This window comes from Castor canadensis, chromosome 4 (genome assembly GCF_047511655.1).
Source record: "Castor canadensis chromosome 4, mCasCan1.hap1v2, whole genome shotgun sequence".
Classification (NCBI taxonomy): Eukaryota; Metazoa; Chordata; class Mammalia; order Rodentia; family Castoridae; genus Castor; species Castor canadensis.
Window position 1 is genome coordinate 96,269,481 of NC_133389.1, and position 15,364 is coordinate 96,284,844.

The 15,364-nt window shown below is 32.9% G+C and overlaps 1 protein-coding gene across 6 annotated transcripts in view; it reads right to left on the reverse strand.

The window, feature by feature from the left end:
• The window catches only part of Lrp1b (LDL receptor related protein 1B), a 1,877,349-nt gene that overhangs the window by 209,109 nt on the left and 1,652,876 nt on the right, over positions 1 to 15,364 (reverse strand). For all 6 annotated transcript variants that reach the window (XR_012447185.1, XM_074070662.1, XM_074070660.1 and 3 more), the window contains 2 exons: positions 5,637 to 5,825; positions 4,672 to 4,820 (listed from right to left, as the gene is read on the reverse strand). Coding sequence is in view for 5 of the 6 variants with exons in the window: in XM_074070662.1 (XP_073926763.1) it covers positions 4,672 to 4,820; positions 5,637 to 5,825 (338 nt within the window). In the remaining variant the exon portion in view is untranslated. The remainder of the gene's footprint in view (positions 1 to 4,671; positions 4,821 to 5,636; positions 5,826 to 15,364) is intronic.

Here is a 15,364-nt window from a genome sequence, read left to right on the forward strand (position 1 = left end):
ACCAAAAAAATCTTAGTCAAATTTTCTTTAGTGATCTCTGACCACAAATTAATTTCTTTGTCATCAACATTAAAATTATACAAAAGATTCCATGCAGCCATTGTCAAAAACATTAAGATGGGGAAAAAACGAAAAAGAAAACCACACTTTACAAACAGAGACCACATGCATCTGAGGTAGTTACTATTAAATGATAAACTTGAAATTATTAAAAAACAATAAATAAAATTTAGTCAATATCTTCTACTATCAAATTGTTTTCTTGTTCATTTTTATAGAAACAGTGAAAAACGTAACAACTGAACTGAAATTTTCTAAAAGTTATTTTTTTTCTTTGCTAAAAGATTTTAATTCTTGCATGAGTGATTGATAGGGAGCTAGCACTTATTGTTGTCTACAACATGCAAGAAAAATTTGTAACAGGAAAATAAAGCCTCAGTTCAATTATCTCTGATGGAAATAGATTCACAATCTAAAAGTTTGTTCATTACAAATGATGCTACTCGCTTTTAAAGAGCGGTAATCTGATGTTAGCTTTTGCTGAGCCTGTCTGGAGACTGTGGGGTTGATTCAGGGTAGAATTACATTAAATACAAGAGTGAGTTTTTCTTCCAGTGTCAACACAGGAGGAAAGAGAGCACTGTGAGTCTAAGGGGAGAGCTGACTGTTCCACTGATTTTCTCATATTTGCATAGCCTGTGGTCATGTCTGTTGTGTATCTTCATAAATTACCAGAGGAAAAAATTACCTTTATAGACAGTGGCTGTCTGGGGATATGAGGCTAAATCCGAAAGCAATTGCCCTGAACATTAAATATTTCCAATCATTACACTATATCAAAGCACATTAGTAACTAGATTTCAGGTCTCTTAAGTATCTTCAAAGTACTCCTGATTATGATTGGTACAATATTTAAAATACATACTTTTAAACTCATTAAGTACATATGACTTAAATAAATACCAACTATTAGAATTATTTATGACATAATGATTTTGTTCTCCATTTCATTTTTAATAAGAACATAAAAGGAATTTCACTTAAGAGAAGCCAGGGTAAAACATGGAACTCTTTCATACTAATCTACATTTTATTATCAAAAGAAGATTTCTAGTATCTCATTTCTGGGTGTCATGGCTTTTTTTTTTTTCATACTTAAATTCTGTTAACTTCAGAAGGATTAATACAAATTAATTAATTAATACTGAATTACCTAGATTATTCACTTCATTTACATGTGTACTTCACTGAAAAAAATGTGTTCTATAAATAGAAGTACACAGTTGTTTTTTCCTCTCACAAAATCAGAAAAGAACCAAAGGTAAGATGTCTGCCTCAACCAAAAAATTTAAAAGATAGCCACTAGTGAATTTTCTTAACTTTTTATTAAATTTTTTCTTAAAGATCCAACAAATACAATCATAACCTTTCTTTTTTCAAGAAGCTTGACTAGACTAGCAGAGTGATTCAAGTGGTAGAGAACCTGCTTATTAGGCATAAGGCACAGAGTTCAAACCCCAGTGCTACCCCCCCCAAAAAATAGTATGGCTTAAAACAAAGACATCTGGCTCATATTGTGGTTTGTTTATGCTCTTTTGCTACTTTTTTTAAATTCATAATAAAGACTATTGGAGGTATTTGAAAATTTGTTTTTAATTTTGTCATTGATATCAGATTAGGAAGTAATTCAGTTATATGAATAATACTTTCAAGTTAACTGATATTTTTATTTAATTAACAGGTCAGATTTGGGGGCCTTGAATGAACATAATTACAGGTGTTCTTACATAATATTGTGAAAAGTCTTATTCCTTTTATGATTGTGACAAGGATGATGTCTTGCTACCTGTGTCTCAATGATGTACATGTTTATCTGTGTTCTAAAGCATCCTTTGATATTATTTTATTCTCAGTTGGCCACTGAGATTTCTCAAACTGCAGCGGGACTGAGACAGACCCACTGCCACTAAGGCAGATTTGGCCTGTGTTGGGCCTCAGTATCTGACTCACAGATCACACCAAAGCAAGACACCAAAATCATTTCAGAATAATTTAGGATAACATTCAGAAACTCCACTAAATTGAACAGCACTAATAGAAGTTATATTATAAAATTAGAATGGTATGATTTCTCCCTTAAATTGTAACAGTAGGAATAAGTAGGTTGCTTTCATTTCCCACAATGAGATAAATTTCCAGTTCTTTTAGAAGAATGCATTTTTGAAAACAAACACTCAGGGAAATATAATAAGAGCAACAAATTTGTAAACAGAACAAAGTCTATGACCTGTACTTTCAGCTTGACATCAAAACTTTCTGGTGGCAGCACACACTAATTGCACATACCCTTTAAGAATATTCCTTTTGCTTTCTTTAGGAGGCAAGGTTAACAACAACAACTATTAGGTATAAAGTGGTTTTCTTGTTTAATCTTAATAACAATGACTTGAAAGTAGTATTGATGGAGGGGGCCTTTAAGAGATTAGATCAGATTATAAAGGCCCCATCCTCAAGAACAGATCACTGTGTTTATCTTTCTGGTGGGTAGAGGGAGGTGTGTGTAGGTGTGAGTGAGTCATAAAACATTTATTTATTTTTTCCTGTATTGTTGTGGGTGGGGGTACACTGTGGCATTTACAAAGTTTCTTACAATGTATCAAATTTATCATACTTTAATTCCCCATTCTCCTTTATTGCCACCCCCATTCCTGGAATATTTTCACCAGGTATCATTTTTGCATTTACATACTTGTAGTACAAATTTTTTGCAACGCAAGCTCTTTCACATGTGTTTTTTTACTATCTAGCCGAGCCCAGTCTATCTCCCTCACCTCTTATTCTCACCAGATGCAGCCCTTTATTTTGAACTTCACAAACTCCAGAACTATGAGAAATAAATTTCTTTAAAAACTAAATTAATCCACATGTGGTATTTGATTCCATAGCAGCAGAAATAGACTAAGTATCATCCCAATTGAAAGATGAGAAAACTGAGACATCAAGAAGTTAGATCACAAACACAGGTGACCTAGCCAGTTTGAAGTTGGGTCAGGACATCTGGCTTCAGTCTCTTCTTAACCATTATAAATACTGACTCCCTGGGAAAGGCCTGTCTCTTTCATTTACACAATTCATGGATGATACTCATCTTCCTAGTCTGAAAGTTGGCTGACCTAATATTGACTTCTCAGTTTTGAACATAAGCTCATTAGAAGAGAAATTCATCTTTTGTTATGAAATCACTCCTACTAACTGAAAGCCATCAAATTCAAAACATAGAGTCCAAAAAAACTTAGTCTTTTAAAAATATAAATCATTGCTCATTTAACAACATTATCTCAAATCAAAGATAGTTCTGCAAGGTGAAAGTCCAATTTTTAATGTCATGTGACTTTCTCCAAAATTTTAAAGTAATAAAATTAATCTGGGCGCAGGAGGCTAACATCTATAATTCCAGCTACTTGGGAGAATGAGATCCATAGGATCACAGTTGAAGACCAGTAAAGGCAAGGAGTTCCCAAGACTCCCAGGTCCAAAATAATCAGAGAAAAATGGATTGGAGGTGTGGTTTAAGCAGTAAAATGCCTGCTTTGCAAGCATAAAGCCCTGAGTTCAAATCTCAGTCTCATCAAAAATAAATACATAAATAAAGTAATAAAATTGAGTTCATAAGTTATGAAGTATGCTGGGTGCCAGTGGCTCATGCCTGTAATCCCAGCTACCTACTCAGGAAGCAGAGATCAGGAGGACTGTTGTTCGAAGCCACCCCTGGCAAACAGTTGGTAAGACCCTATTTTGAAAAATCCTATCACAAAAAATTGGGCTGGTGGAGTGGCTCAGTGTGAAGGCCCTGAGTTGAAGCCCCAGAACTGCAAAAAAAAAAAAAAAAAAAAACAGCATTATGAAGTAGAATATTTTTGTGGAATATCTTTTTGAAAATATTTTTTTTCAAAAGGTGGTTTCACGAAGAAATTATTTTGATCATTTTTTTCACTCTGTTCATAATTCATCCAAATGGAAGAAGATGTGGATGGGGATGCAGAGCAGATTTTCTGGGAAGATTTCTTTGATTGCTTGACCCCCACACACTTTTGCCTACACTATGCTTCAGTCATCTTTTCAGTGCCTTCTTCATCTTTTCATTTTATGTTTTCTTAGCATAAGTTAGTTGTACAGGAGGATTTCATTGTAACATTTTCATATGTGTTTACAATGGGCCTTAATTAGATCCACCTCCTTCATCATTCTCCTTCATCCCCTCCCTACTTCATAGAACAATTTCAATGGTTTCATTATTCTGCTTTCATGCACATATGCAAAGTGCATTGACCATATCTGAATTGTGCAAATCTCTGATCCTGCTGCTCTCCTGACTTAAATTGGAATCATTATTCTGTGTGAATCAGGTAAGACTGGGTTTTATTTTTGCTTCCTTTCCTTCCTGGCCTCTATTTATACCTTACTGCCTAAAGTTCCACTTAAGAATATGTATGAAATTGCTTTTCCCTTATTCTGGGACCATCTATACAATGAACATTCCTTCCCTTATAAAGAACAATGATCAAAAATTGATGTTTCAAGAATGTTTTAAGCACATAAGCAAACTCAGGCTCAACCTTTATAAAAACATGCCTGTACATTCCAGGAGATGATTTCTAGAGCTCTACTCACCTGGCTGGCTGTACAGTTAGATAGACAAGTCCTGTTATCAGCTGCAAGATAGAAGTTGGTGGGGCATGCACAGGTGTGAGTCTTTCCAGGGGCTAAAAGGCACAAATGACTGCAGCCACCATTATTTACCATGCAGAGATGTTTGGTGACTACAGATAAAAAGAAACAAGAACAGAAAAACAGAATAATCAAGACCAATAATATAACATAAGAGGAGAGAGGGCATTTAATTTTCATTCTTTGCATCTTGATAAATTTTCATAATCAAGAACATGCCAAGATTATGAGTATAAGTATATTTTTACAAATGCTGTTCAATGTCCTTAATGTTAATTTTACTATTAAATCACTAAAGATCCTTTCCCCTCAAGCAAGCATATTAGTAGCAAAAATGTTTATCAAGAGAATAAACAGAAACTAGAAACATTTTAGGTGAAGACATAAATATGTGTAGAAACATAAAAATGAAACAATGGTCTTCAACTAATAGTACAGGGACTTTGCTTTGTAGGCCAGATATGTGTTTTCATTAAAATGACCAAATCTTTATTCCACAAGACCTGGTAGAATCCTATTAGATATACAATTAAAGAAATTTGATATATTTGTCATTTTAGACCCCATAACTATTTAAATAAAAATCCTTCCTCCCAACATTCCAGAAACCAAAGATCCTATGTGTAAACAAAGTATTTCACTTCTCTAAGTGCATATGCTATTGTCATTTCAGCTTAATATGATTTGAACAAATCAATAATTCTTTATGCTCTTATTGAGCTTCTAATTCTATCCCTTAATAGCAGTACTTGATATCAACTGAATTCATTATATTAAATGATGCTGCATAATGAAATCTGGTCATCTTTCTCTAAAATTAAATTATATTTAACCTTGAAGGAATAAAAAAACAAGATGTTACTGAAAGATGTTCATGGATTTATGGAAATCATGGAAAGAATAATTACCATCAGGTTGTCTATAAGAATGATACACCTGGATATCTGTGATGGCATGCCATGAGTTAATCAGTGAGAGTCTGTCTGCTCCCGAGGTTTTATGGGCACGGCTGAGTGACTTGGTTTTCCCATCAGTCCAGTAGATGTAGTCTTCAAACAATGTTAGTGCAATCACCCCTGGAATATCTTGATTAGGGACTGTAACAGGAGATGGTAAGATTAATGCTCAGTCTTGGAAGACTGCCAGTTAAAATATTCAATACTACATGGGCTGACAGATACAACTGCTACAGAACTTCATGTGAATAATTGCTGTGACAACCTGTCAGGCCAACAAGGTTCTTTATTACCGGTTAAGAGAATGCAAGATTGGTGCTGGAGTTCACTTTGCTCAGATTTAGCTAGGTTCAACTACTGAGAGGAAAATGAATGTGATCCTGCTCACCATTAGAGGAAGGCTGCTTCACCAGAGACAAGTAACATCCAACATTCTAAAATTTATAATTGGGAGATATAATCTCCTTCCAATTCTTAAATTCTTAAATCTAAAGGTCACTGATCAATATTGTCTCACATTTAAAATGATTAAATTATATATGAAGGATGAAACATTTCTACTACCTGAAAATAGAGTACTATGAAACTAAGTTAAGCCATTTTGATCATCAAGATTGTATGAACATTTTTTATTGCAAGATAAGCAGAGCTAAAAGTAGAGAGAAAGTGTGGCAAATAATATATTACAGAGATTTAATGGTTATAAACTATTTAGTTGCAGACTAAGATTGCTTTATAATTATGCCTTTATTGTAAGAATGAATATAAATATAAACACGAATTGAGTATCACAGATGTGAATTTTTCATTCAAGACATTCCAGGGTTCTACTGGGCAAATAAAATGTAAACCTGGTGGTTTGGGCTTGAGTAGCTTCAAATAGTTGGTGTTTCCTTTGTGCTTCTAGTTTCTCAAAATTATTAAATAAAAAATTTCAGAAAATTAAAATTTCCTAATTTTTACAAATACTCTATTTTTTCTCTATTGATTTTTCAGATTTACCTTTTAAAATTCCTAAGAAACAGTTCATTAATGAAAACTGCTCCAGTAATACATGCTTTTTCATTGAGTAGATTTTAGAGAATAACAATTAATGTTTGGCATAGTCCTCATTTAGTACCAACTGAAAAAAAAACTGTCAATGTTTCAAATATAATTCATTCTTTTTAGGGAAGTTTATAGCCTTATCATTAAAATGCTGGGCAAATTTATGCTGTCAACTTAAAGTACATACATCAAATCTATTGATTTTTTTATGTTTATTAGCATAGGCCAAATGTGATGAGAGAATTCAGTGTGATTCAAAAATAAATAAATAAATTTCTAAATATGCATGAAAAATTAAGTCATTGACTGTATCAATAATAAAGGATCTAGCCAAAAATTCATCTCAGACCCTATACTGTGACTGTGTGCATTTTAGTTATTTTGAATCCAAATTTGTTCGTAAAAATCCAAATGCCACACAACTCAATCATCTGTATATTCTTATGAACATGGAACAAGTCACTAAAATGATAGGTAGAATTGGATGAAAGAATGAAAAGGATAACTTATCATAATGAATCACATGTAAGCTATTTATACAAATTATTCCCACCCCTTCCCTTTGAGTGTATGAATTCATTCCAGAAAGATAAAATAAATGTGGTAAAAAATTAACAATTGGGTGAATCATGGTGATGGGTGATCATTATGAGTCTTTCATCTTAGGCTGGGAAATATTCAAAATAAAGTAAAAATTTGCAGAAAGTTTTGAGAGTCTCAGAAATATTCAATTTAGATCACTTTAGAAGCAAAGGAAATAATTACATCTTAAATATGGGCTCAAAAAGTTAATGATCACTTTTTAAAAATCTCAGTCCATGAGAGATTCAATTAACTTCTGTGAGTAATGTGAAGTTATTGTAAAAATATGCCAATTAGCATTTGAAAAGCAGCAGTCTTTTTAACTAGTCAGCAGTAACTACAGCTGATGTCTAGGAAGAACTGGATGCCTCAGAAGTAGGCCAGCACTTCTCAATGGGCGGGAAGGCAACTTTGCATCCACAACAAAAAGCTATCTGGCCCCAAAAAAATGACAATTACTAGATTGAGAAGTCCTGTATTGAGAAATCCAAGTTTTACGTCATATTTTTAAGAACTCTATTGTGTGGTACTAGACTTAACTTTGCAGATGAAGAAACTAAGATTTAGGCAGCTTAAGAGAGGTAAAAGGAACTAGTAAATGAAGGTGCTGATACCTGAATCTAAGTCAGTTTCTCTGGTTGCTGGGTTCCTATTTACTTCGTTAACCATCCTAGCACTGCCCTTAAGAAAAGACAGGGCTCTGCTTCTACCGGGATTGATCTCATAAGCTCCAAATGAATGTCATCTTATTTAATTACAGATTGAAATTGTATTGTATATCATCTATAGATATGGGACAATTTGCATACTAGACAAGTACTTATGTAGGACCATCCATCAGAAACTTCTGTTATCAACTATTCCCTATCGATTTATGGTGATCAGAAAGGTAACATCTTATTTTAGAAGATATCACACAGCTAAATGTATAGAGCATGTATCAAGTCCAAGTGAAGGAAATGAGTCCATTTGCCCAAATTTCTTGTTTGGCATCAGCAGTAAAGAACAGGATTGGCTCTAAATCATTTTATAAATCCTTTCTGGAGTTGTTGCATAGTAAGTAAGCTTCCCACACAATATCAAACACAAACACCATTTCTAGGAAAAGCAAAGAAAACATACCAAGGACAAACCTACTCTAAAGTTAGTCTTCTGAGAAAGTGAGGAGCTTCCTCAATACAACAAACAGCACCAATGAAAAAAGTAAAAGAAATCCAAACAAATGAAAAATCTCTTACTATGCCTTTTTGGAGACTCATCTTATAATTTAGCAGTGTGCTTCATTTGCTCTTTAAGACCTAAATCTCTTTAACAAGAGTTAATTGAATATCTGCTTTAGCTGCTGTGAAAATATGTGTGTGTATGTGTTATTCTTAAATGGTAAGTATGAATAAATGAATGATGCATTTATTTTTCCATTAACATATGAAGCATTCAACATACATTGAGATTAAATGAGAAATGTTCTGGGCTGCAGCATTATATATTTTCATGCAAGAAAATATGTTGGTACTAAATGAAGAAAATAGTTTACTTTTAGTTGTCTATTTCCTTGTACACTATAAATAAGTGTGTATGTATATATATCTATAAACTTTAAATATGAATGTCTATATAAAACAGTTCTGTAGTCACATACACGTATATGTATATATATACATAACAGAGCAACAAGAAAGGCATAGTGAAATACAATTTGATGGAGTGAAAAAATATGACAATGGAATGTGGGTACAGTAGAGAAACATTTAACAAATTCTTACTAATGTTTTAATGTGGGTGAGTGCCGGGGAAAAAGTAGTCAATGTTTTCTCAAAATGATGATACCTATCCTCTTTAAGAAAAAAATAATATGGCCAGTTGTCTTATATGAGATTGCATTTGCTTAATTAAAAGAGAAATGTAAGAAATAAATTGGAGGAATCTTTCATTTTAAAAGTTTTCAGGACACACGCACACACACAAAAGATAGAAAACCCAAATTGCTGTGTGGGCTGTGGTTTAACAAGTACTCATTATTTATATATTTAAAGCCTATTTTAAAGCTGCTTATTGCAGTTAGGTTTCTATTTTGTATGGCAGCATTATTTATTGTACTAATTCCAGCATTGTACTCAAGTAATAGTCTCCTAATTTTTATTGCATAGACTATCTTTTTTCAATGAAAAGAATTGATATTAGGCAAAAAACAAATCAAAGAAATATTAGCTTTGGATTTTCTCCCTTTTAGTCCAGTTGGATGCTATCGTGCTAAGGTTCATAGTCATTATGACAAATAAAAAAGGTGGGGATCCAGAACATGATTTTTGGCTTAAATATTGCCTCACAGTTTGAGATACTCTATTAAAATATTCTTGATTATTCATTTCTGGGGTAGAATTTATCATGTTGAACAACTACATTCTTAGAGAAAATCATTGAAATTTTGTAGTTTTGACTAATTGATTTTAAGCATATAAGAACAATATGCTCAGAAAGAGGGTTCTCGTCCTTTGTAAAATCTCATAGTATGATAGAAGGGTGCAACACTGGGGTAGTGGCAGAATCAACATAGTCTTGCACAGGGGGTTGGTGTTACACATTTCACTAGTGATGTTCTAGTTCTCTATTATTTCTCCTCTAAAATTTACATTCTGGATCCCAGTATTCTTTTATTCATCCCTTTAATTTATTATTTAGGAATAACTATAAAGGCTTTGCCAGTATTTTCAAAGGTATATGAAGTTATAGAGAACAATCAACAAAACTGGAGCTTAGAATTGATTTATTACAGAGTTACATAAGATTTAGAAAAAACATCTAATAAAATCATCTTTTAAGGCCCTTGCTCTACAAATGACTCCATTTGGAAGCTTAATTTTGTAAAATGTGAAAGTTAACAAATCTACCAAATCAAACATTAAATATTTTGCTATCATTTTCTAACATATTTTAAGATTCTCCTATTTTTCTTATTCTTGATGACTTCATGCTAATTTAAGTCTTAATCCCCTTACACTGGAAATACATCAATGTTATAAATTTTCTCCTTGTGTTTAATCTGTTACAATCTCTGTTGTAAAAGTCAGTACATGGAGTAATCAGAAAACACTACTTTAAATAATCATTGAAGAGATTAAATAAGAGATTTATTTACAAAATGATGGGCATAGCTAAGGGAAAATCTGTTTTTCCTTAGATTGCTTAGCAAAACCTGGCCAAAAATGTAGCTGAGAGAAGAAAAGTCACCGAAGAAGAGTGGTCTCTGATGAATGAACTTGGTTATGGGTAAATCACTGTGGTTTGACATGTAAAGAAGGAAGATGAACAAACTTTCCAGTTTTTTTCCTTTGTCTACCATGTAATGTCCTGTCAAGACTTTCCTTAGAATAAACCCAACTAGAGGCTAAAAGATCAAAGAGCCTGGCAATGTAATTGGTAGGAGTCAGGTTTCCTGCACATGGAATAAGACAGAGGCAAAGGCAAGAAAACTTAAAGTAAGCAGAGTGGGTCAAGAACTAAAGCACTTGACTGGCAAGCCTGAAATCTTTGGTTCAAATCCCAGTGACACCAAACAAACAAAAAGAGTACAAGAAAGCTCGAACTTTCTACAGTTAATAGCTCTCATATCTTTTCATCTCACATACCTCTGCCTGGATTGAAAGCAATCAATGACACCCATTCCCTAAGCAGCAGTGCAAACGGTTTAGCTTGATTAAAACATCATGTCTGCAGAAGAGAAGATCAGGATGCTCACTAACCCTCTATTCTAAGAGACCCTGACATTGTCAGTTTTCCTTTGTAGAAGGAAATGAGAACATTATGTATAGAGAAGTAGACCAGCTGAAACTCAAAAAGAAAGAGACGAAACAAAGAAATACAATTAGAATTGAAAAAAATGAGATGAGTTTAAAGAAAGACTACAAAAATATATTGACTGGGAAACAGATGATAAAATTAGCTGGTGGTAGAAAGTAGTAGCTCCTAGTTTATAAGGAGTAACAGAGAAGAATGGGTGGGTGGGAAAATGGCCAATGTGTTCTAATCTTCAGAGAATATCTGCTGAGCTAGTAGCTTTAGTCACAACAAAAGCAAATACGATTGATGTACTCTTAGGACTAGGACATGTTCTTTGTCAATGACTGTGCCCCTCCAAAGTTGGTGTAGAATCTTTTCTTTAATATAACTTTATCCTCAGAACCATCAACAACAAGCTATGAAGTGTGCATTTGTTGTTTTCCTTTGTACATATTTGTCTGCCTTTTATTTAATGCAATTGTATTTAATTATAAAGAATAGTACTACAAATAAAATTCCAGGCAAATGGTTCCCACATCCACTTCTGAAAAGGAATAAAAGCAAACAGAAATGATAGGAAAACTAAAGATTGACAATCTTTCCAAATAATATGATGGACTATTTTAAAAAATCATAGTTCTTTCAATGAGATTGTGCTAGGGATAAAAAATCCACCATATGCCATAGAGCACAGACAATCTGATCTGATAATACCTGGAAGTCTGTTACATGAAACTGTGTTTGGAATACTGATAAGAATCAAGAGTCCAAGCTAAAGTCATGTGTCCCTACTTAGTGTGGTAGTTTGTATGGAGACATCTGAATAACTTTTTGCAATGTGCCTAATTTATAATGGCAAAGTACACAAATTAATGTTGTATTTGGATATCTTTAGACTTTAACCATTATTAAGAGGCCTAAGGAACTCATGACCCCTTCTTTTCTAGAATTTCTCTCTTCATTTTCTTTACCTTCTCACCTCAGTTAATATGTACAGTTGGTATAAATTAGTAATTTTAGGCTTAATATATTTCAATACTTGTTCTTAGACCTGTCTTGGAGTTATCATAATAGGAGGTCAGTAAGGGTCATTTCAACACTTTTATATCTAAAAATAATAATACTGTTAATAAAAGTGAAGTTTTGTGAACTTTTATGAGGGATACTGTATGAATTCTAATATATGGATTTTGTAAAGTAGACTTTGCTTGGAAATATCTTCTCATGAATATGAAATTGTTTTTCCGTGTCTTTAGTAAGCAAAGCAGCCCACTTCATGTAGTTGGTAGTCTGAAACACAAGACACTTTCACAGGTACTTGGAAATGTATACTCTGAACTGACCACTAGCACTAAATATAATACTTAGAATATTGTACACACATATGTATTAGAAATGTCTGTTGGAGCATTCTAATGAAAGCTAAAGCCTTTCAAAAGCACTTTGATTTGGAGGACAAATAGCAAACAGAGTCATTAACATGAACTCGGTATATGGTCTCACATTCCTGCAATTATAACAGTGACTTAAAAATTGTTTTTATTAAATGCACTGATTTTTTTTCTTTTTTTTTAGTAGTAATGCAGTTAGAATTCAAGGCCCTATGTTAAGCAGATACTTTACCACTTGATCCACACCCCTGGCCTAAAAGCACTGAGGTAAATCTGTTGATCACTAATTTACTCATTCTGAGTGAATAATCCATTACCTCACATTTGAGCTGGTAATTTGGATGTCATTAAAAATAACTGAAAATTCAAAGTAGGTTAAAATAGACAAAACATCACTATATTTTTAAGTACACGGAACATATGTCAAATTTGTAAAATAATAATCTGTTGAAACACAAATGCAGTTTAATACAACATGCCCTATTCAAAGGACAAAACTAAAAGAAATGATTGACACTAAAATTCTGAGACATTTTAGAAATGGCAGTTAATTTCAATTTATTTTACTGGTTCAGGAATGTTTCTATAGTAACTGAATTGTATTTTTCTTCCTTTCATTAACTTTTATTGTATTGTAAACAGTAGCACATCAGAATCGTAGACATAAAATAGCTTGTGAATCCTACTGTTTGTAATGGGCTGTGAATGATAGGGATTTTTTTCAAAAGTACTAAAATGTAATATCTTACCATGAATGAAACACTCTAGAATATTATGAAATAGTAGGGGGGTTCATTAGGTTTCTTTCCATTCTTGGTAAGCTTCAATGGGTATTTAAATTTTCTAAAAACTTGAATACAACGATTGAAGTTCAGAATAAATGTACACAAAAATTTTCCCTTAAAACAGTGTTTTGTTTTTTTCTTTTTCCCTTCAGAAGAGAGCTCTTTAAATGTATTTTATACTATTTCCCCAGTGGCATGCTGAGATCAGGATTCATTTTCCAAGATTAATTAGACTCTTACTGCGTGGGTTATGATTTTGAGTTCTAAATTTCAACATCCCCTCACGACACACACTAGATTCCCAGAGCAGTAAACAAACAATTGAGTTAGCCTACAATGCTTTAATATTGAAACTGTTCAGGTCTGGAGTACAGACAGTAATCCTGTAAATGAAGAGCCATAGTCAATATAATTGTATGAAATTTAAAATAACTTGTTTGCAAAGTAAAAGATGGTTCAGTGGTGAACTATAGTTCAGAAGCATACCCAACTATTACTCTGCAGAGAAATTAGCAGTTATGGGTATCAATTTTTTCCACTATACTGGATAAAATATGAACATAGTCAATTTATTTAACACAAGGTGAAATAATTTGGTGGTACACTGAAAAGTAATCCGGAAAAAATTACTAGAAGAAATAAAACTTAGAAATTCAAGGTCAAAAACACTTTCTTTCACATCTCACCCTTTTATTATTATTTATACAATATTTTCAGATGTTTCTTTGCCAAGATACTATCTTTCTAAGATATTCTGAGTTCAAGGGCATAGCTACAGATAAATAAGAACTAAATCTGAATTTATGTACTCTGATACAGGTAAAATGAAATTTTGGTCTAAATAGATTATTCTGGTATCTAATTTTCTTCTTATTAAAGAAATATAGAACCTCTAAGTTAAGGTAGACAGGTAGAATTATTGCCGAAGTTATTCTCAAGAGATTTTTGCAACTTGTGTTTTACAGATTATCTACTCAGAGGAAGGCTGTACTTTTGGAATATATGAAGTCAGTCACAAAACATCACAGTTTCAGTAACCCTGTAGCATAATTTTCCATATAAAGGCGATGTTCTTTGTGCAAGAAATACAGTTAATTTGGCAATAGCAAATTGCAACATCAAACTAACTTGTGAAAATAGGGTGGGATTGTCTGAATTGCATATGTGTAAATTCATATGTTATAAATAAAAATATTCTATGTAATAGTATTGAAAGATGGGACCTTTGGGAATTAAGTCTTGAGGACTCCACTCATGAATGGTTTAACACTAATGTAAAGAGGCTGCAGAGAGCTAGGTGCCCTTTTTGTCCACTTTGTGAGGACAGAGCAAGAACACAGCAAGAAGGTGCTGTACATAAAACAGAAAGAGTCCTTTGAGTATGATAGCACCTACACCCTGGACTTCCCAGCCTCCAGAACTAGAGGAAAGAATTCTATTGTTTATAAATTACCAAATCTAAAGCATAGTTTTACAGAAGCTGAAACAAAGTAAATGACATAGCATGCAGTCTTAAGCAACATTATTACTACTTTCACTTCTATAGAGGAGTAAAAAATATTTGGATTTGATAAAATATACTCTTTTTTTATAGTAGTTATGTTTTGGTGGCTTAAGTTTGTATATGTTTATTTGTAATATATAATACAATGTGTATATTAAATACAATGTGTAATTTATGTGTAATAAATTAAAATAATTGGAAGCAATCCAAATGGACACAGTTTATTTGTCTAAGTGTGCACTTATACTTGAACTGTTCTCATTTGAAGCAATATAAAAAAGCTGGCATCAAATTTTGAATTACCTGTCCCGAAAAATGATGACTACATTAAAAAGTGGAAAGCCCTCAAACTTTGAAACCAAGTAGAACTGGGTGAAAATTTTGACTATCCTATGCTCAACCATAGGATTTTGGGCAAGTTGCTTCATCTTTTAAAACTTGTTTCCTTGATGTAAAATGGCTTTCATGGCACTTATCACATAGTGATGGTTGATGGAATGATTACAAAACTGTACCAAGTAGAGTCCCTTGAATGGAGGATAATTCTAATAGAAGAATTTTACTTTATAAGAAGGATACTTCCTGTCTTGGAAC